This window comes from Apostichopus japonicus, chromosome 22 (assembly GCF_037975245.1).
Source record: "Apostichopus japonicus isolate 1M-3 chromosome 22, ASM3797524v1, whole genome shotgun sequence".
In the NCBI taxonomy this organism is placed as follows: Eukaryota; Metazoa; Echinodermata; class Holothuroidea; order Aspidochirotida; family Stichopodidae; genus Apostichopus; species Apostichopus japonicus.
The window spans coordinates 14,774,056-14,797,298 of record NC_092582.1 but is presented as its reverse complement, the minus strand read 5'-3'; the positions used below and the strand labels follow the sequence as shown (position 1 = coordinate 14,797,298).

The window sequence follows — 23,243 nt, the reverse complement described above, 5'->3', positions numbered from 1 at the left end:
CGTCAGCTCCTAACCTGTCAACCTCAGACCAAGGCAACATACTGCAGTACCCTCCCTTCTCACAGCAGATCCGGATTTTCGGCATTTCACAGGCATCCAATTCACGAGTTGTGATGGCGCGGGTTACGACTTCGATACCCGACGGTCAAGGATAAACTTTTTCATTTTTTCGCAGCTCATTTGAAGAAAATACGAATTACTGTGCTTCTTTGTCCTTATGAAAAACCAACTCAGATGATGGGAGTTGAATATAACAAAATATATATATATATTTTTTTACCAACCCAAATCTCAGATGGGGGGCACTAGGGGGGCACTAGGTTTTCCAGAGGGGCACGTGCCCCCCTGGCCCCCCTTGGCGACGCCACTGGAGCAGATCCAATACCTTCAATACAAAATATGGAGAAACATTTTGTGACACAAAAAAAATTTTTCATCAATAGTATCCAACCAGCATGCACTTGCCTGGCTATGATACAAATGTTGTTTGCCCTTGCACAGCAGGATCAACATTTTTTCTCAAAAGTACATTCATACAACATGGTAAACACTTTTTAATTTTAACAAAATATCAAATAGATTATTGCACGACAACACATTTAGTAATTATAAACAAAACAGTAAAAGCTACTTCTTACGAGAAGCATGAAAGAGAATGAAGAGACAAAAGCCATATTAAACCAACTGGCTAGTAGTTAGTTGCTTATACAATTTTTCCAATGACAAACTTAAGGAACCAGCCCTTCTTGGAAGCTAACCCTAGCATCACGATCAAAACCAACCAAATATCACAGTCACCTTTTACTGCTTGAGTACTTAGACCTATCACCTTTTTTTTGGGGGGGGGGGGGGGGCAGAGGCAGAAATATTCCTACAATATTGAAAATCTGCTGAATCTCTTCCAAAGTGAACACATTTGCCAAGTTTTCATTTTATCTGAAAAGTTTCAAATTTAAATTTATCATCACAAGACCCTGTCTTCTACTATGCAAGTGATCAAAAGAATAACATTCTGCATTTAATAACCAGACACTTGTTGTCGGTATAATGAGGTGGATGTGAACACTCCTGCTTCAGGGAATAAAGGGGGAAAAAACTCATCTGAGAGTAAATCATAATGATACACATGGTCTCTCTGTTGTTGACATGGCCCAGTTGTAAACCAGAGCTGATCTATTATACCCCAGCCCTCTTTGTCATTTGGTTAATTTTTTGTGATGAGTTGTCTCGGACAGATAGAGCACACTGAGAAAATATGAAGAAAGGATCTGTAGGCAACATCTGTAGACATTGCAACTGGCTTTAAAGACCTTCAAATTGAGAATCACTACATAAAAGCTCACATATGTATATATTATCATTACATAGTACCTCCCCCCCCAAAGAAAAACAAAAATAAAACATCCTTCTCTTCCACTTTGAAGTGAGTGAAAATGTCCTGTCATTTTGACAAAACAACAGTTTGCTGAACAGGTATGCAAATCAGCTAAAAGTGATTAACACTTAAAATTATGCAAACTATGACTGATTTCACAATATTATCTTCATGGCCAATTTACATCCATTGAGACCACCTTTGTGTTGTATGACATTTACGGATTTATGACACATCCATGCAGCAACCGGTTATACATGGTACAACATCAAGTCTCCCTTGGCTGGGTTCGGTGGCGGTTATACAGTGTAAAATTGAGTAGCCGCTGACGACTGGATCTCTATCTGTCCCATCTTAAACTGTAACCGTTTCAGCCACTTGAGTAGCATGGTCGAATGGTACGACATCACGTCCCCCTTGGCTGGGTTCGGTGGCGGCCAATTCTCACAATTCTGGAGTCGAACCTGTAGGTTGCCTTGCAGCTGTTTGAGAAGAGATATAATAGATTTTAGACATCTGGCATTCTAGGTGGGGGTCACGACCCTCCTTCAGGGTTGCCCACAAAAAAGTTTGTAGGGTCGGCAGAAACAATTTGGAAGAAAACAAAACTTGCAGATATCTGTGGACAATAAAAGTGGAATATTCTTGAACAAATGAATCGCTTCAGAAGTTGAAAAATATAACACACATTTTTGGAATAAAGCGACCTTAATCGTAATCTGTCCGCAGTTATAACTGGAGGGTTGGGAAGATGATGAAGGATAAAACTTGGTGTCACCAAATCGACAAAATGATCCCGTTCAATGGAAAAAAGAAAACATGATCCCATTCTACGGACTTTCAAAGAAATGCCATTTACCTTTGTCGGATAGCTGAATAAGATTTGAGTCCACAAAGGAAACAACTGTTCAGAGAAGAAGGAAAGACAGGAAAAATTAAAAATAAAAAAATAAAAATTTTGTAGTAAAAGTGGTGTTTGCCTACAACTGCAGATGTGAACATACATTTTACCCACTTCAAAAGCTTAGCTTTTAATTAACACATTAAAAAAATAAAAATGATTTTATTACAACTAACAAAATAGTTACTTGAAAGCCAAGGAATCTTTTAAATCAAGAAGAAGAAGAAGAAGGCATGGGCATTCACAAGTGAGAAATGCATTTTTTTTCCTAACAGTGGTCCAGTGTGATGGAAGAGATAAGATAAGATAAGATAAACTTTATTGCATCCGATAGGGAAATTACATGCTTGCAGATAAAACAGTAAGATATAAAAACGATACTATACAACAATAAGAGAACAAACAGTAGGACAATAAAAGCATAAGAAATGCTAATAACAAGGAACGGGAACAGATGGGCCGAAGCTCACAGAATGGCAAGGAATAAAAAGTATAAACAAATCACAAACGGTAAATATGATAAGAACCCAATGAAAGAAGGAAAGACAAAGGCAAGAGATTAGCGATTAAAAGATGCATTAAAAATTCTAACAGCTTGTCCCATGAATGATGAGGGGTAACGATTAGTATGAGCCTTCGGAGGTCTCATCCTCCCACTACGAGGGATAATACAATTATTTAATGGAGCGTGGAGAGGGTGATCGATATCCTTGAGAACTGAATGAAGCTTATCATTAACCCGACTATCAAAGACCTCGTCAACCATTGGCAAGCGTTTCCCAACAGCCCTACCTGCCCGTATAACAGTATCATCTAACACTTTCTTGGATGTCTTATTTATGTTACCAACCCAGGAAGTTATGCAGTATGACCAAACACTACTAATAATAGAGTTGTAAAAAATGGATAAAATGTTCTGGTTCACGTCAAAAGAGACTAATTTCCTCAAGCAATACATTCGTGGTTTCAAACGTTTGGCAACATACTCAACATGTGCATCCCACTTTAGCTGATCATCCATAACTACACCCAAATATTTGTACTCAGTTACCCTATCCACTGTCTTACTGTCAATGACCACAGGTTCGGGCACTATCTTGTTCGCTCTCCGGAAGTCTATAATGAGTTCCTTCATCTTGCTGACGTTAAGATGGAGATAATTCCTGTCGCATTCAGCAACAAAATTGGCAATTTGTTCACGGTAGATCCGGTCATCGTCATTTTTAATCCGGCCAACGAGAGCAGTGTCATCCGCGAACTTGATGAGCGGACAGCTGAGGTCAGTGGAGCGTATTCCGGAGGTATACAGAGTGAATAGGAATGGTGCTAACACAGTGCCCTGTGGTGCTCCAGTGCTACATTCCATAATGTCAGATACAACATCACGACCGATACGTACAAATTGTGAGCGGTTAGTGAGATAGTCCAATACCCATCGAACCAAAGCATGTGGCACATCATCAGATCCAAGTAAAACGTTAGCTAAAATATGAGGTTGCATCGTATTAAAAGCAGATGAAAAATCAAAGAACATGATGCGAGCGGAGACTTTACCAGATTTAGAGTCTTCGAGATGGGAGTATAATGTGTCCAATGTGAACAGGAGTGCATCGTCAGTGTTGCGTCCCTTCCTATATGCGAACTGGTGATCATCCATTAGGTTTACAGTTAGCCTTTTGATATACTGCAATATAAATCTTTCACATGATTTCATGGCTACGGAAGTGAGCGCCACCGGACGAAGATCATTCATGCTGGTGATAGTTGACTTTTTGGGCACCGGAATAATACAGGATTGTTTCCATAGGCGAGGGATGCACTGGGTCCTAAAGCACAAGTTGAAAATGTGAGTGAAGATATATGACAATTGATGGTTACATAGTTTCAAAATTCGCGGTGAGAGTTTGTCCGGTCCAGCTGATTTTGATGCGTTCAGCCGGGAGAAATCTCGAAGTACATCATCCTCTGTTATGGTTAGGAAAGGCGCGGACTCCCCGGAAGTTACTCTGAGAATACGTTCGATTTCATCCGTGAAATCGTGGCAATCGAACCGGTTATAAAATGAGTTCAGTTGATTGGCGTAGGTTTGGGAGTATTCTGGTAATGAGCAATGCTTCGAGCTACCGTTAGTATAACCGCTCATCAAACGCATGCCGGTCCACACATCCCTAATGTTGTTTGTTGTGAAATTATTTTCGATTTTCCTATACAGTGGTCCAGTGTGACAAAATAGTATTGTATTACATGTATCGTGTAATTAATTACTTAGAAATATACTTAGAAATATGAACCTCTGTCCATCTTCCATTTCATTACAATTTAGTCTCCTCGCCAGTGACATAGATTACTACTAGCCAAAACATTTCCCAGCTCTAAACAATTAAATAACCAACCATTTTTGGTTCTGTTTCTACAAATGTTCATTATTGGATGACTTAACATCTCTTTTATACTCCACTGACTAAAATATGCATTGTCTTACTGGATTAATTCATAACACAATGCTTTTAATTAATATAATGTCAATGTACAGACCTTAGCCAGAACGGATGAGTTGCATTCTTGCAGTGCTTCCATTAGACTCAAGAAATGAAGGTTCACCATGTCTGCCAGCTGTATTATAAAACGTTGACAGTGAAAATCATCATTTAAAATTCACAAAATATTTTTTCATGTAATTTAAAGTAAACACCATGTGGGTTAAAGAAATATCCAAGTTAATTTTGTAAGAACACAGTTTTTTCCCCCTGTTATCCAGCATAAGTATATGTGCCTCCCTTTTATACACTTGGGAGTCGTCTTGCTCTTCCAACCAGAAAGAAAGGGGGGGGGGGGGGAACGGTGTCTGTAATATACAGGACTGACAACGTCCTTGTTAGCAGTTTTTCCATTTTTTTTCAGGCTGTGAGGACAATGCAGAAAGTATTTTAGTTCTAATTATAGCAACAACTCAGACGGATTGTCTTTGAGATCGGATAAATGATTGAATATGATTAACAGCAGGGTAAGGCACCATGTCAAAAGTACCATGCTGAGGGGGCTGCAGCCAGGCTGCATAGAATGTTATCTATTCTGCTGTGCAGTTCCACACAGTAGTCACTGCTGATCTGCTGAATGTAATCTCTATTGTTTGATCTCCATTCAGCCTCACTGCAACAGATTTTGCAGCTTGCTGCATCTTTTCATTTTGACTGGGGGTGCCTAACTAATATCACAACCGATGTGACTTCATTTCTGTGGAGAAGGTAACTCTGTGACTGGACACCCTAATCGATTATTCATCATGTACCTGTAAACTCTTAATTTAGTTTATTTTATTGTATTTATTTCCAGTATAAATATAAATATTAATAAAAAGGACATCAAAAATTCAAAAAAGGACATTACAAAAATTGAAGATGAATTAGTAAAAAAGTTCATTTAAACATAAAATTAAAATATGAATATTAGTATAGAAAATTAAATATTTAAACACTCTATTCAGACAAAGGATCAAACAGCTAGGATGAAATGAGAAGAGAAAGATAAGTCTAACTTTCGAAAGTACAAATTAAGCTCACTTAACAATGGATGTATTGCACACTAAACAAATTCCTTTGGGACCCATGAAATGTAGGAAAATACCTAATTTGAATTGACAGAATTATTTGCAGCGGTGCTCACAAAGATTACGATACTTACCACTTTAGTATGTGAGAGCAGCTGTAATACCCCGGGAGTAACCCTGCCCCAGAAGTCCATGATACTGAGCATTGCACTGCTGTGATGCTCACTGCCAGCAGCATTTATGGAAGCTATCTGCTCACAGTACATGGTCCAAAGCTGTAAAGGAATATCAGAAGGCCAGTACTATTATAATATATCAGCAGCTGTAATAATACTTTAGGAGTAACCCTCCCCCAGAAGTCCAGGATACTGAGCCAGCAGGAATCTAGGAAGCTATCTGCTCACAGTACATGGTCCAGAGCTGTAAACAGTAAAAAATTGCACCTTTTTCTCATTTTCTATAAAATATCTGAGTTGCATGGAGGTACCTTTTATGTTTCCTAATGTGGATATTGAGCTATCATGCTAACATACACTGAAAAGAGGATTTATTTTCTGAGAAGTTCAAATATGAAATTTTCATCCAGGAACCAGTCCGTACCATAAAGCTAGAAGCAGTTATTCCAAACATTTGTAAAAGCATGTGGCAAATTTTGGAAAACAAATTTATCTTCAAAACCTAATGTTAAACAAAACATGCGCTGTGAATTAGTAATGAGAAGCATATTAGTCACTTTTGTTCCACCTTCTCACCCCTCTCCACCTACCCCTTCACCCCACCTGCATATCACTTAAGAAGACACACACCTACTACAATATTATGAGGAATACAGACCACAAAAAGGTGTGAACAGTTTGGAAAAAGTGATCACTTTTCCACCAATAAAGAAAAGAAAAGGAAATGATACCAACCTGGCACAAGATGAAGGCATGAAACAAAGATGACATATGAAGCACGGATGCCTTAGATTGCTCAGCAAAACCACCTAGAATGACCTGTACATGGTCTGCAATGTGGGTGCCCGCGTCCAGTGGGACCGGCTGGGACAGGATCCCACTCTCCCCGGACTGGAGGCTGATGGCCGTGTGGGTCAAGGACCCCAGTAGCAACCAGGAGAGAAGGCGGACGTGTGAGATACAGTCGATGAACTCTTTAGGCCTGCAGGGATCAAAATTATACCGCATGATTTTCAGAGTAGAAATTCTTTAACCTCTTTGATGGGCTCGTCTGGGAATTGACTTCGATTTCAGCCAACATAGGAGATCACTTTTTATAAATACTACATATTGAATGAAAAGAATAAATTATGAGAACAATTGATAAATGATCTATACCCGATCTGTACAGCAGCTGGGGGATGGTATAGCCAGGGTAGACACCGCTGGATGGCCTTGGTACCCTCTGCCTGGTTGCACCGGGTAAACTCTAACGCAATGATCTGAGCTACTCCAGCCTTTAACTGACTCCCGAGAGTATCTTCATTCAAGTTCTGAGAGCCACCCTTCAGATTATTCTGGTGAGAAGGTCAGAAAAGAATATCTTTTAATCCACTGTGTACTTTAAACATTCACTGCTTCAATTGTACTTCTTTAATATTAACTGTCTGTTGTGATAGTATTGGACTAGTGGCTACCAAATTGGTGACAGGGCTTGCTTTAGTGGCTGTAGACTGGAATGGGGGGCATTGGCAGCCAGATTTTGCCACCACGACAATTATGTTGCCGGGCCCACCTTTGAAGTCTACATAGATATATGGAACATTTACCCAGGGTAGTAAGAATTTTTACTGGTGGGTGGAAACCATGACCTGGTCCCATCCTTACTATTACCCACCCACAACATTAACCTGGGTCCCCTAATTGACCCTAGGAGTCTGGGACTATAGTCCTCCCCCCTGCCCAACGTCTTTTCAGGTCTGGTCAGAGATGCCCCTTGCCCAACAAAACCAGTTTCTTTAATCCTACCAGGTAACATGAAAAGAGGTTATGTGAAAAGAGGTAATATGAATTTTGTGAACATGTAAGGGATTATTCTGCTTCAACAATTTCAAACAGCTTATTTTGCTTGAAGCTGAACTCTTCTCCATGGTACAGCTTATCGCGGTAACGTCACATCGGATCAAAGTCTAGGATGAAAAATCAACACACTGGTCTAGCCTACCATACCTTCATGGCAGAGGTACTTAGCTTAGCCCCGCCTGCCTAGCCCACTGAACTTTTGTACATAACAATTGGGGGTTGATGCTGTCAACATCTTTCACGCTCACTTTTATGACCTATTTGGAGGGGGGGGGGGGGGGAAATGAAAAACTTAAGTTTGCTCCCTTGGGTGAAGCAAACTTGTAACTTGAGTAAATCTAATGAAAAATGGAAATATGGATGATATAAATGAAGAGGCAACCATCTACTCACTTTTACTTTGGTTAATGTGTGCAGGTCACCAATGTATTCAATAGCATCCTGGAGGTACTGTCTCATACAGTCCATAGCACCAGTGCAATGCTGAAAAAGATAATCACAAAGAGAAATTCACAAAGTAACTGATAGGGAAGGGCAGAAGTTTTATTCCACACTTAAGCTCAGTAGAAATGTGCCAACAGGAACCATGCCAACAAGAACCATACCAACAGGAAACATGCCAACAGGAAACATGCAAACAGGAAAACTACCCATATATCTTCTTCATATGGGTTCCATGTAAACACATATAATTCTGTACAATTTCTTTCCAAAAACTGAAAATGAGCCTTTCTATATTGTGCAGTGCGGTACAATGTTGTTTGGTATACACAGTATCGTACAGTTTTACTGTGTTTCATGTACAGTGATGTGCTGTAATGTAGAGTAAAGAGAATCCCAAGGGTTAGGAAACCAAAAAAAGAAATTCATTTGAAATACTATCCATGTGATGATGGTACATAAACCCAATCTTTTTATCGAACCTTCTCTTTCTCTCGATGATTGTTCAGACCATTGTGAAGTAGATTCGATATTGTGTTGCACTCATTACTGCTACAAGGACTATGCTGTTTTGCACTGCGATGCCACACGCTGGTTGCTTCGAATTGAATTTAACATAATATTTGCATAATTTCCATTTCAAATGTCGGTAAAACCGGTCAGGCGGGATGTAACAGGATATGCAATCGGTCGTAATTTCGAGTGCAAGTTTTACTCCAGGTCTAACCGGTTCCTCACCTGTCCAAATTCGATGTCCCACTCTCCGTCTACGATGCTGAAGTCGTTCATCTTGCCTCCAGCGTCCACCATCACAAACTGAACCAGCTGAATCAGGTTGATGTCGGCCAGACAAGATTTAAATTTCAGCGCCGATTGGAACTCCAGCACGACACATCTTGATAGAGACTGCTTCTCCCTCTCCTAGAGAAAAATTAATTAAATAAGTTAAAGACAAATAAATTAAATAAAATAAATTAAAATATATAAATACAACATTAAATAACTAAAAAAACTTAAATTTAACTTAAAACAGAGAGCATATATATTCAAATTCTGTACCATCTACATAATTGCTTAAACTTAGTAACATGCGATAGACGGAATCGTACAAATATACAATACAACAGATTAAAAGCATTTAAACCCTGCATAGGGAGAGAATCAAATGCAAACCCATCTCAAAAACTTGTGACAGTTGTCAAATAAGTCACAAGTGCTCCCCTATACCTCCCATCAACAGAACGGTACAGTTGAGATAAATGTTTCAGCAGGTGTAAGTTGTGCACCTAACAAAGTTTCAAAAATGATAAAATATACTAGTTTTCAAAATGAAATATAATATTACATCATCAGTAGAAGAAGCTACAGAAGAATCAATGTTAATCTAGCAATTTTTTTCCTCTTTTTAAATACTCTAAAAGATTTTATCTGTTACCTTCCATCTTTCTTAAAAATTTAGGGAAAAAAGGAAACTCTACCTTCATGAAAATTCGGTTGCACAAAGAACAGATTTCTAAAAGATGTTTCAATTTAAATCGAGCCTTCTGGATTGCAAAGCTGACTAATTTCCCGACCGGTTCCAGTAAAGTGACTAAGTTCTTGTTGGCCGGACTTCTGAACAGTATCTCTATTATGCGGAATGTGTCATTCATGTCGCACTGGAGAGAATGCAGATAAAGAAACAGTAAACTTACTTGCAAAAACTTACTGACTCATTATTCACAAACACTCCATAATTGCATTCTGAAAAATTCTACAATTTCCAATCTGTATACCCACAAAGATCATTTCTTCGGATTCCACGCAAGAATTATAAGCCGATTCACAATAGAATATTTTGACCGCATGCTGATATTTTCAATTCAACCAAACGCATTGATGATGTAAGGTACAGTTTCAATTCTAGACAGAGATAAAGGCTGAACATTGCCTCCAATAACTATACAACATTCTTAAAATGTTCTAGTTTGAAAAACCTGAATTCAAACTCACATTATCTGGTAGGAATAGAATTAACTTCCGCAGGAACGTCTCGAACAGCGTGACTAAGTTGGTCCAAATGCTAGCGCCCTCTAGTGGCAGGTGATCCATGTATTCGGCTAGATTCATCACCACCAATAGTATTCGAAGTGGGGGCAGTGTCTTCTTCTCGTTCAATCCCTATTCCAAGTTAAAAACATTTTTAGGTGACCCATGAAAAGCATTTCATATGAGATGATGTAACAAATTTAAGTAATGCAGATTTTCGTTGTTACATTTTTATGCCATCCACCCCCCCCCACCCCTCCGCCATCTATATAGCTACAACACATAACTACCTGCTGTATTTCATTTGTTCCTTTATATAAGCATCCATTAAGAGTTATCCTCCATTCCAGAATAGCAAAAGGATGAATCTCCTAAAATCCAATCCGAATTCCCTTTAAACATTTCAAACTCAACAGATGTTTCTCCTTTCCAAATGAATAGTTCAATGATGATGGTAATTCCCAACAAGGCAGTAAATTACACTTGTGCTGAATTTTTTTTGGGGGGTGGGGGATTGGGGGGGGTGAAGGCAATGCTTCATTCCTGAGTAAAGAAAAAGCCTGCCAGTTCACACTCTGACAAGCAATATTACAGTCAGATCTTAGGAAGCATAGCTGTAAAGTCATCACGGAATATTGAGTCCGTCGCCAGATCACCATAAATTGTAAATCAATTTGAATTACAAAATTTGTCATATGTGTTAAGAAAAAATTGCTGAAATAGAAGTTTATTCTTATACAGTTTTTGGGGTTTAGTACTCTTAAATTTACTGCCAAAAGCTTCTTCATTTTAACAACAGCCCTTTCTCATTGAGGAATTACGATTGCAGATTTTTCTCAATTTTTTGGGCTTTTAACCCTGACACTTTTTCTCTCAAAATTTCTGTTCAGATATGAGTGTGAATGTCACAGTGTAACTAACGACTGCATTTGCCTCAAAAATCAAATCGAATAGTATATATATCATTGCAAGGGTGCATGTGAATGTTATTACCTCCAATAGATGAGTGATGGCATCTGTGGGAGTCAGTTCGTTGAAATCAGTTAGTGCAATGGCCATGGTCTTCAAGAAGGTGTAATCTGTTGAGAGGAGTAACCATCAATTATGAAGAGTCTACATGATAGTGTAAACAATAAAGATGAGTCAACAAGAATTAAACATTACACCAGAAAAATGTCAAACAACTTTTTTTTTTACTCAATTCAAATACAAAGATTAGAAGCTTTCAGTGGGACAGTAATATATCAATACCTAAGATCCCTCCCTCTCCATAGTAAGTAAGAATAAGAAGTATAGAGATTGTAAACAATACAGTGCCAGATATCATCACAGAGCGTCAATAAAATATACACGAATACTCCCTGATATGATTATTACTGATGAATGTAATTGATCGGAGATGTTGTCACTCAGGGTAGGGGAGGGGTTGGGGCGGGTGGATGGGGGATCGACAAGGTAGTAAGAGACAGGGCGTTGTCTGTAAGATACACTAGTATACCGTTGGTAGCATAACACAAAAGCCTAAGAAGTAAAGAGATTGTTAACAATTCCGTTTGATATTACCCAATGCCAGATATCAACACAGAGCGTCAATAAAATAGACAAAAATATTCTCTGATATGATTATTACTGATGAATGTAATGGATCAGAGTTGAATGCAATGTATCGGAGATGAATGTAATTGGATCAGAGATGTTGTCACTCGGGGAGGGGCAGTGGGGCAAGGTAGCGGTAACATGCAGGGCATTGCTGGGATGAAACACCAGTACACCGTTTTGGGTGATGTAATAGTATGCTTTAGTATTAAAGAGATTCTTTTAAGCCATAGAGTATGGTGTTAACAAGACCTAATAGTCAGACGTACCTTCAATTTTACTCAAGAACAGCTGGGGAAAGATTCCATTTGGTGCCAGTTTATGGAGAACACATCGCAGGAACTGACTTGCGACCGTACAGCAGTGACCGGGAGGGTGACCAGAACTAAACAAATATAGAGGACAATTTAACTATCGAGTCATTCCTCTTGTTTTTGATAAATATTCAAATTTGACATATTAGGTTTATTATTATAATGCTTAATTGAGATTATCTGTTTACTGCTATTTTAGGTATGTGTTTTTACTAATTTTTGCTTTGACACATTAAAAAGTCAGGAGATATATATCTCATATGGTCAACTGATCTAATGATGTCTAACAATACCATTTAATGAATCACAAAAGAAATGAAAACTTGTAAATTATAACAAAATTAAGCATCACTCACAGTTTTCAAATTCTAAAGTCCCCGAAGGCAAACAGAACATAAATTAATGAAAATGGCCAAGTGTCCTTTTACTTAGACCACTGCATACTTGCCTGATTCAATGCACAATTTCAACAGCTGTGTCATTAGTAATTTAATTAATCATGCATTGAATCGCAGCTTTGGATGACCACCTCATACCACAGAGCAGTTTTATTCACTGCTCAGCAAGCCGAAATAGTAGTACAGTTGTGATATCCATGTTTTAATACTCATAACATGCTACAAGTGCTCAGTTTGAACAAACTAGAAACTACAGACAGTATATCTCACCTGTCCGTCTGCCATGTGTAAAATGTTGCTGAGGCAATTCTGAAAAGAAATTATATGAGTAGGGTTTATAAGACACTAAGTTCTCCAGATCATCAATTACTTTATATCAGCACAAATGCTGGAACCCTATAGCACATTCAGCAAGATTTTTTGCAGCACTAAGACTTCTATGGTTGAAGTTAATTTACAACACCATGGTTGTTTATGTTATCTGAGAAGGTATAGCAAGGTTCTAGAAAACAGTTCCGCGGTTGCACCTACAGTATGATAGTTGTATATGAGCACATAGCACCATGGATACATACATCCTTATAGAATCATGGTTTCATATGACCCTATAGCATTGATGGTTGTATATGAGCCTATAGAACCATGGTTGCATATGATACTCTAGCATGCTAGTTGTACATGAGCCCTCAGCATGATGTTTTTATATGAGCCTATTGAACCATGATTGTACATGACCCTATAGCGTAATGGTTGCATATGAGCCTGTCGAACCATGGTTGCATATTATACTCTAGCATGCTGGCTGTACATGAGCCTACAAAATGATGTTTGTATATGAACCTATAGTACCATGGTTGCATATAATACTCTAGCACCATGGTTGTGCATGAGCCTAGAACGTGACAGTGGTATATGAGTCAATAGCAACATGTTTGTGTATACCTGAATATTGTGGCATATGAACCTATAGTACCTTGGTTGCATATGAACCTATAGTACCATGGTTGCATATCAACCTACAGAACCATGGTTGCATATGAACCTATAGTACCATGGTTGCATATCAACCTACAGAACCATGGTTGCATATGATACCTCTAGCACCTGTGTTATATATGACCTTACAGTACCATGGTTGCACATATTTCTACTACTACTAAGTACTATACCTGCCAACAACCTGCAGCATTTCTAGGAGCATTGGAGCAGCTAGTTCAGGATCTCTGTGGATGAATGTCGAGAGGACAACAATGGCCAGAGAGATTGTGTTATCATCACACTCCTCAAGGATAGCACCACAGTCCAAACATCTGGGGAAAGAAACAGTTTCAGATTATGATGTTGGTTAAACATACAGTTATAACAGCTTATCAGTTCCCCTGCTGTTATTATAAAATATCATCCTATCTACTAACTGACCTTGGGATAATTTGAGGCACTTTTTGAAAATGATTTCTCCAATGGATGTTCCACCAAATTCCCTTAAGTAAGTAGTGTATTGTATGGTACAAACACTTTGACGCATTTTATTCTCATATTAACCAATCAGTAATCAACCATCAGTTGAGAATTTAATAGCATAACCATGTGTGACAATAACTAGGTCAGCCAAATAGTTTTATATGCAAATGGCTCTAGGCCTAGCTAGATCTGTTGAAAAATAGGATATCCTCTTGATGGTTAAAAGTACATTGGTTAAGACGCTAATGGTTCAGAAACACAAACTGTTTGCTTTCAGCGGTAGGGTTATCATCTAATCTATACATCACCATGTTTGAGCACAACAAATTTTGTATCGTTTCAAAGATTTTGTAACACAGAGAGGTACAAGTACATACAAGTACAAAAATATAAAAAGTAACAGGTAACATCTAGAACAACTTAAAGGGTGTGAAGACTCGCGCAAAAAGAAACGACTAATGCCTGTAATCTGACCTAGTTTCGAATGAGGTGTAACAGAAGTGTTAGAAACCTCCATCGATCCCAGAAAATACACACACAGCTTGCTACCGTCGGTAATTAGACACTAGTGTACAGTCAGTACATACAGCTGCGGTCAATACCCACAGCACAGTGTACAAACGATACAGCGATGGACATCTCAGGTCCAGCTAAAGATAACAAGGTATCACGTTTCATTACTGTCTGCATTTTGTAGCGACAAGAGAAAAACTTCATTTGCAAGCAACGGAAAGTTAGCTTTTCAAAGATGGCGGCACGCGGTTTGGGGCGAGTCTTTAATGCCTTTAAGAGGATATGAGAGGGAGGAGGGTCACATGACATACTTGGTTAAAGCCATATAGTTCTTGTCATCGTGGTATTTCCTGACTGCCGAGTAGACACTGCTCTTTTTCTCCGGTGATTTCTGCATCTGTTCTCTCAGCTTCTGGATTTTACGTAACCGTCTCTCTCTGGCAAATTTACCCTTGAGTGGGGATTCCCCATGGACTAACAGATCTGGGTGGGTGTCCTCACCGTGTCCTAAAAGGGTGTGAACAAAGTGTAAACATGTAATGGTACAGTATGTATATGCTTGTGGGTACAAAGTGTACAGTATGTATATGGTTGTGGGTACAATGTGTATAGTATGTATATGCATGTGGGTACAATGTGTACAGTATGTATATGCTTGTGGGTACAATGTGTACAGTATGTTTATGCTTGTGGGTACAATGTGTACAGTATGTATATGCTTGTGGGTACAATGTGTACAGTATGTATATACTTGTGGGTACAATGTGTACAGTATGTATCTGCTTGTGGATACAATGTGTACAGTATGTTTATGCTTGTGGGTACAATGTGTACAGTATGTATCTGCTTGTGGATACAATGTGTACAGTATGTTTATGCTTGTGGGTACAATGTGTACAGTATTTATTGTGAGTACAATGTGTACAGTATGTTTATGCTTGTGGGTACAATGTGTACAGTATGTTTATGCTTGTGGGTACAATGTGTACAGTATGTATATACTTGTGGGTACAATGTGTACAGTATGTATCTGTGTGGGTACAATGTGTACTTGAACACAAGTACAAGTGTAAGTTTGAGCACATAGTCCTGAATACTACAATAGTACAAGTACAATGCAACAAGTAAATTGTACTCAAGTATGAATATGAGTACCTGAGTACCAGCTCTACAACTACAAGTTTGGTTTATGGTATAGTAAACATGTATTGCATAAAATATATAGTTACCTTTAAGATATCTACAGTATGCCCATAATTTGTACACAGCGCCTAACTGGCTTGTTTTGTGGCAACATTTCAATACTGAATTTTAATCGCCCTTTGGTAGAGAGGATTATACTCATGCGGTCTAACACTGGCTGGCATTATTAAAGAACCATGTACAAAAAAATATCAGCTGTTTTCTACTTCAAACCTATTTCAAAACTTAGAACCTTTCATGAAACAATCTAGGTTTCAAAAACCAATATCCAGCATTTATTTTTTTCCCTCCTAATCTCCAGGTTCAAACCTATAGGTCACTGGCTGTTCTGAAAAACTCTTTAAGATGATCCTGGCTAAATCTCAATTGCCCTGAAAAGTTACACAAAATTTGAATAGGACGAACAAGTAGGAGATTCAATGAACATCATATACACAGTTGGATGATTGAAGTCCAACAAGTTTATAACCTGTCTAAATCTACTCACCGGTGGAAACACCAAGTTTTCTCGCTCTTTTTGATCTGTACTTGGGTTGGATTTTGCTCCTGTCTAGGGACATAGCCACTACGTGCTGAGTAGCTACAGCTTGGGGTGCCGTCGGCATGGTACCCATCACCTGAGTTTGTACTGCCTGGCCTTTACCAGGACCTCCAGCAGTGACTGTCGTTGCTTGCTGGATTACAAACTATAAGAAACAGAAACCAGCGGGGAAAAGAAACCGTTTTCTAAAATGCTGCAGTTACAGATCTTTTAGAAGTACAGAGGGGGTCTGCAAACTTTAACATCCACAACCAAGAATCTTCCATGGGGACTGAGCCATCACCCACCAGACACCTCCCATTCAGAATCCAAGCTCTGAATATATGAATACTAGCTTGGACTATGGACTTGATGTTACATGTCGACCTCCATTGGCAAGCTTCTAGAACTGTAGGTGAATTTATCGATATCTTGAAACAATTCCTGTGACCCAACGAACAGTTTCCGTGACCCACCTTTGTGGCAGTCCCCATAGTCTGTAAAATGTTGCCAAAAGGTGACAAACAGGCTTATCATACAGAATATAAATCCTGCATTATATGTTTCTTTATTTCTTTCAAAAATGTGATAAAACACTCAAACTTGCCAGATATGATGCCATAAAAACAATACCAGGATATGAGGTATTGCCTGTGTTTCATTGACCGTAATTAGTATACACCACTTGGAAATTCAAAACAGTGGCTGAAGAGAATTTATCTCATTCTTTCGCTGTGGTATATTATACAAATAATGAATGGTTATGAGTGCAATAGTGCAAATATTTCATGAGTTGAAAGATGTAATTTGTTCCATTCAACAAGGCGCAGCCTCGTTGAATGGAACAAATTACATCCTTCAACTCATGAAATATTTGCACTATTGCACGAATGGAAACCATTATTTGTTTTATACAACACCTTCAAATTTGGATATAATTGGATGTAAAGTGCACTCATGCAACAGATTGTTTTGAACAGACAGGTTTCTCTGCTCTCTTACCATTGAAAAAAGTGCTATCAAAAAAGTATAACCCATGGATCTATTTCATAGAGTGCAATAGAGCGGATTTTGCATGCAATCGACGAGCAATTGACCAATCAAATGGCCGGAATATAATTAGGTGTTGTATAAATCCTGTTATCACCATTTTGCTTTCTCCCTGTCAAAATGTCACACGAGATCAAGCTAGCAAATCTACCAACCTCTTGTTTTCTGGTCATCTTGACCACTCTCTCGATCCCAACGATGGATGCTTTAGCCTGGACAGCCTCTACCTTACTGACCGCCTCCAGACTCTCTGGCATCTCCTCGTGTTCCTCCTCCTCCACTTCCACGATGGTCGACGCCACCAGGCCCCGGTTGGTGGGCTTGATCGTCAGGGTCTGCACCGCATCCTCCGGCACCACCATCATCATCTCCGAATCCTCGTCGATGGGGTCGATCTGTTGGTGGAGCATGTCCGCCCTCATGAAGCTGTGCTGCACTGGGGTACTGGCAGTGTACAAGGGGGTAGGGGAGGTGAAAGTGGGCATCACGTCGGCCGCGGTGGTGACTGAGGCCGCCAGCAACGGTGTGGTAGGACCCGCAGAGGGTATGGAGCTCGTGTCCTCGCTGGCTTCTTCGACATCGTCCAAAGTATTTGGAAGCGTGAATTCTACAAGTTGTAGGATAAAACAAAACTGTTAGCAAACAGCTTATCCACTAAAGAGCCTGTGTAAGAGAATGTGTAACAGTAAAGAGGGCCTGACGTTTTGATCCTAGCAGGATCAAAATAAAAAATTCTAAAAGTCAAATAAGAAGAGGTGCAAGGTTATCTATAACTGAATATTTTGTGCCATGGTACACACCATGCACCTGAATAATGACTTCTAAAATTTGGAAATGTTTTATAAAAGCAGAATATGACTTAAGACGGCATAAACTGTAAATATGAATTTCCTGTTCACAGCTTTGAAAGGCCAGTGTTAAGCCAACCGCACACTGGCCGACTGCTCAAGACTTGACCCAACTGAATGGTCTTGACCTAGTTTGTGATGCATGGTCTTAAAACTGAACCTCCGCACACTGACTGACTCGTCAGCACCCACAAACAGATCCTTTTCTGTTAGCAAACATTGCTTGTTTACATCGCATGCAATTTTACTGCCCCGTGATTGGTTACATTTGTTAAGACTGTGCCGACACAAACACTTGATCAGCCGTATTCTTTAGCACACGCACGCTGCCCGAATATCCGCCATTTTTCATGAGGTTATGGTCGAGTCTATCCAGACGTTATCTGTGGGGCAGTGTGTGCATAACATACAACAGAATACTATCTAACTGCCGATATTCTGCATAATACTGAACAATAACTCTTGCGATAACATCTCAAAACTAATTCATCAAGTTTGAATCAACCAACCTTTCTTGTCTTTGGCCGGTGGTGTTTCGGATGCGCCCCAGATATCCTCGATGGTGGGGGGTTCCGGGCGCTTCGGCTTACAGCGATGACGCTGTGCCTCCAAGAGATTAATGGTGATTCTGATCAGACCTCGCAATATGGTCTTGTATTCTACTTGATCATAGGAGTACTGAGTCAGAGGAAGATAAAATAAGGAATGAAGAAAAAATGCGACAGAAACAATTAATACAAGACAGAAAATGTAAAGTATGGTATCCTAAGCTGCTTATTAAATCAAACTGTGGCAGAAGCATTTGATAAACCCCCGTCTGGATGTTGGTGTAGTCCATGCTAATTAGGTTGACCTTTAGAGTCACCTAGTATATCAGTATTTTCCTGTTCTTTCAGTATAGCTTAGCTTGGTAACAGTTTATCCTCACACAGTAGTACACCTCTGCCTCATACATCACTCTGTGTATATTTAGGTTTTGTAGCACTTAATTAAATGGCTAACACTTCACAAAGGGATTACCAAATAGATACAACAGTGTCTTTGAGCATTTTAGTTATAGACTTCCAGGAGAAGGTATACATTACTATAAATCATGACATTCAAGCAAACTGAAATATGAAGCAGTTTTAACAACCCAAATTGAGGCAAACAGACAAACTAAATGAAACATATTTTTACCAGACTGGAAGAGACCAGAGAAGGTCCTTAGATAGACGCACTGAATGAAGCGGCTATTAACTAACAATAAGGAGTACCTAGCTCAGGTGTTCCCATGAAAGCCGGAGAGAAGCAGTGGTTGGAGCAAAGGCAAAAGAAAACCCAAATGATCTCACTAAACCTAGATTGAACAATGTGCTGGTTAGGGTGGTAGGATGCCCTAGCCTACAGCCTCAATTGCACGATTGTGGAACCATTTTTTCTTTCACAGGTCGAATTGAAATCTTTAAGCAGGCTGCATATGGTCTGCAGGTTGCCTATTGAGGACCCCCGACTCAGTACATCCAGAAACGTGCTTATACCTTTCAGGTTTTTCACGGTTTAAGAAGAAGAACGTAAGAATCACTAATGATACGAATCGAGCAAAACTGAATCCAAACACAACTTAAATACGTGGATACCTTATAGAGTATGACAAGCAGAGATGTGAGCCAGGCTTGTCTACAGTGAGGTTCCAAGAAGTACAGTGTGTAATCTATAGGTTGATTCTCCATCACCGCCTTCTGAGGAGCGGGACAATGTTGAAGCAGATCCAGTACCAGAGGCAGGATGATGTTACCCACCTCCACGTTGTAATCCAACATCTACAGGACAACAATTGGAAGAGCAAATAGTCAAAGAAATTATCCTATTACTGATAGTTAGATATCGTTGATGACGAGAATCTTACCAAAAGACTGAAAGGGTCTTTGTGGAAATGTTGTTGACAAGGAGTCTCAAGAGCATGTTATCTTGACTTCATAAAAGCTTACTATTAAACTCATCCATTATGTCATGTGAGTTTTCATGTGTGTTATCACCTTGGTATGACCTTTCTACAAAGTGGTCGACACACAGTTCCTATGCTTTTAAACAAATGAAGTTCCTGACTTTTTCAAGACCAAAACATGTCTAACATTTACTTCAAAGCCTAAGCAATAACTAGGGGTATGTTAGGCTACCTGTAGGAAACCTAACAATGGTAACTCATGACATAATTAAGCTAACAGATATTTGGTGAGGGGGACATTCAAAGAGCCTTTTTTGAGCCCCAAATGTGACATGCTGTAGCCATAACATTTCAGACCAGTTTGATTTACGTCTTTTAACTATATCTCACAGTTCTTAGAAAATCCTTGCTCACTTAATTCTCCTCGTGTGAGAAGGGTTCAATCGAGGATTTTTCCTCATTTCTCCAGACTAATTGTTAAAATTCAAGGACTTTCCAGTCCTTTTCCCTACATTTCCCAGACTACTTCTCGATTTCCTGAACATATGGCAACCAAGACAATAGACAAGATATTATTACCCTTGGTAATCTGGTCATGAAGGCATAGAAGACTGCTGATTCCCGCAGCTGCTGAGGAGGTAACGTAAACTCCCGGTCTGGTTGATTGTAGCCCAGCAGTACACTCAGGTGACCTATTACAGTATTCTGGGAGCAAGAAAAATTAAAGAAAAGATTTAAGTAAAACTGAGTACATTTACCTAAAATCAAATCAAATAACAGGGGTATATTCTAATTAGAGAGTATAAAACAAAATGAAACCATGTTTCTCATCCAAACTTTATCCAAACAAGAAGGAAGAGGGCATTATCTTTTCTCTTTTTTGTAACCATTTTGTAACATTTCGTTTCCTCAGAATGTAGGTGACAGTCCAACTAATTCTTGTGTGCTTTTAGTCCTTGGAACTTTGCCTAGTTGAGTACAATCCACACGTATGGGGAAGTTCTGAGCTGAATCATTCTAAAAGATGTTTAAAGGATTTCCCAATCACGTTTCAAAATAGGATTTTTCGACCAACTGTGACAAAAGGAAACATTAAAGGACTCCAGTGAGATTCGGAAGATTTGGTGAAAGTGACCGAAAATATTAGCAATAAAATATATGTTTGTGACAAAGCAGGACATTTGCATTCAAAATTTCATATTCCAGGTTTTAAAGACATCAAACTTACCATAGCTCTGCCATTGATGTCGTCCACTGAACTTTTATCGTGAGTCATGAACTGTTTAATAAAGGAAAGAGAGACTTTGTATCAGTGTCAACGATTCTATGCAACAGAGATACAGAATAATAAAGTACAGTTTGCATCACGCACGCAATCATTGTTTAACGCCCAGTTCTGTAATTACTACCGGTTTCTGGGATGTTTCATTTTTTGGGGTAACCCTCTACCAAACTTTACCAGGATGATCTGAAAATCAGATTTTATTACCCCGATGAAGAAAATACTATGATAAATACCAAGAGAGTATAATAAAGAATAGAGTTCTACCCGCAGAGCAGTTCATCACTGTTCTCTTTATATGCAGCGTCATACCCCACATCATATAAACAATATTAAACGGTTAACAGATTTACGATAAAAGAATTAACCGCTTAACCGATTAACCGTCACTTAGTTTTATCTGGATGAAGTGATTTCCATCGGTAAACATTTACAAACTGGGGGTATTCTAACCAGTGAGCACACTTATTGGTTTTCTTTTTACGGCTTAACTTTCCGTGGGACCACCTTCCCCCCCGGTCCTCCCCCCGGTCCTCCCCCTCTTTTCTGCACACCAATGGTATGTTGATAATTACTATTAGCAGTAGGTCCACCAGCCTGTGCACAGTCTCTTTGTCGATGTGGGAGAAATCGAGAGACAGAGAAGGGTCCGGTCCGCTGGATGCGGCCGCGGTTGTTGTCGTGGCTGTCCCTGCTGTTGTCGTGGCTGTCGTAGCTGCATCCTCTGTCACGGTGGGGAGATAACCATCTGAACACACACGAGAAAATAATAATTAGAAATTCCATTGCTTGAAATAAATAATAATAAATACATCATTTATATAGCGCTAAATCACAAAAGTATCAAAGCGCTTCACAAAAAACAAAAACAAAAAACGATAACAAGGAAATAAATAAATAACCTAATAAAAATAATCCTAAAATACCAACACAAAAAAAGTAAAAACAATAAGAGGTTATTAAAACACTATAGGAGGTTATATATAAAAGTAAAAAAACAATAGGAGGTTATAAAAGTACAATTTTAACAAACAAGATATTATTAAAAGGTATTATTACGTTAAAATAACTTAAAAACAAAAAATGTCTTCAAACGACATTAATATATTGGCAGCGTTGGACTGGTCCTAATGTCTTTTGGCAAATCATTCCATAGCTTTGGACCAATGTAACTGAAAGCTTCTTTGCCAATTTTCTTCCTCGCTGGACAGTTGTATGTTGTTTCATGAATGAATTATTAATTTTGCTGACATGGCAAACAATCTTTGTCATGATTCCATATCTGCCTTTGACTTTTGTCATTCTATTTCCTTCATTGTTGATGTCACAGAATCACATTAAATTATAAAGTGAACATATTCTTTTGACAATTTTTATTTTTTTATTTATTTTATATTTTATATTTTTTCATCTTTAACTTGCACTTGAAGTTGATTGCTTAGCACAATTACTGAATATTTTCTGAACCACATCCTCATGGCAGTTTGTATTATGAAGACATAAATTTTTGCGATATTTTGTAAATTATGCATCTGGCAACAGTAGACTTGAACTATGTCATCGGAACAAAACATTTCTTTGTTTTCTTTTTCTTTATAATTTTTCAATCATTTATCCACATGGAAAAACAAATGTTTCTACAAAAAAGATATATTTTGCTGTAATTTTAATACAGAGAATTTTGACAGCTATTAAAGTAAACATTCCAAATGTATCTTGTTTCAAGGATAAAGCAACAAGAAGATTATAATAGCCTAAGTAGAGCTTTCAAAGAGCATTTTCCCTGATGACATCACAGACCCCCTTCTGTGATCCAACTTC

General features: G+C 38.8%; 1 protein-coding gene across 1 annotated transcript in view; it reads right to left on the bottom strand.

Moving 5' to 3' along the window:
• Window positions 1-842: 842 nt before the first annotated feature.
• Window positions 843-23,243, bottom strand: part of LOC139964027 (protein unc-79 homolog) — a 47,799-nt gene continuing 25,398 nt past the window's right edge. The window contains exons 30-51 of the mRNA XM_071965329.1: window positions 21,998-22,170; window positions 21,369-21,419; window positions 20,720-20,845; window positions 19,833-20,015; window positions 18,723-18,891; window positions 17,521-17,972; window positions 16,283-16,481; window positions 14,904-15,099; window positions 13,788-13,928; window positions 12,889-12,927; window positions 12,176-12,291; window positions 11,304-11,389; window positions 10,275-10,442; window positions 9,761-9,940; window positions 9,021-9,203; window positions 8,235-8,324; window positions 7,158-7,336; window positions 6,735-6,981; window positions 5,958-6,098; window positions 4,812-4,889; window positions 2,235-2,279; window positions 843-1,857 (exon numbers count right to left, since the gene is read on the bottom strand). Coding sequence (XP_071821430.1) covers window positions 1,675-1,857; window positions 2,235-2,279; window positions 4,812-4,889; window positions 5,958-6,098; window positions 6,735-6,981; window positions 7,158-7,336; window positions 8,235-8,324; window positions 9,021-9,203; window positions 9,761-9,940; window positions 10,275-10,442; window positions 11,304-11,389; window positions 12,176-12,291; window positions 12,889-12,927; window positions 13,788-13,928; window positions 14,904-15,099; window positions 16,283-16,481; window positions 17,521-17,972; window positions 18,723-18,891; window positions 19,833-20,015; window positions 20,720-20,845; window positions 21,369-21,419; window positions 21,998-22,170 — 3,425 coding nt within the window. The 3' untranslated portion in view covers window positions 843-1,674. The remainder of the gene's footprint in view (window positions 1,858-2,234; window positions 2,280-4,811; window positions 4,890-5,957; window positions 6,099-6,734; window positions 6,982-7,157; window positions 7,337-8,234; window positions 8,325-9,020; window positions 9,204-9,760; window positions 9,941-10,274; window positions 10,443-11,303; window positions 11,390-12,175; window positions 12,292-12,888; window positions 12,928-13,787; window positions 13,929-14,903; window positions 15,100-16,282; window positions 16,482-17,520; window positions 17,973-18,722; window positions 18,892-19,832; window positions 20,016-20,719; window positions 20,846-21,368; window positions 21,420-21,997; window positions 22,171-23,243) is intronic.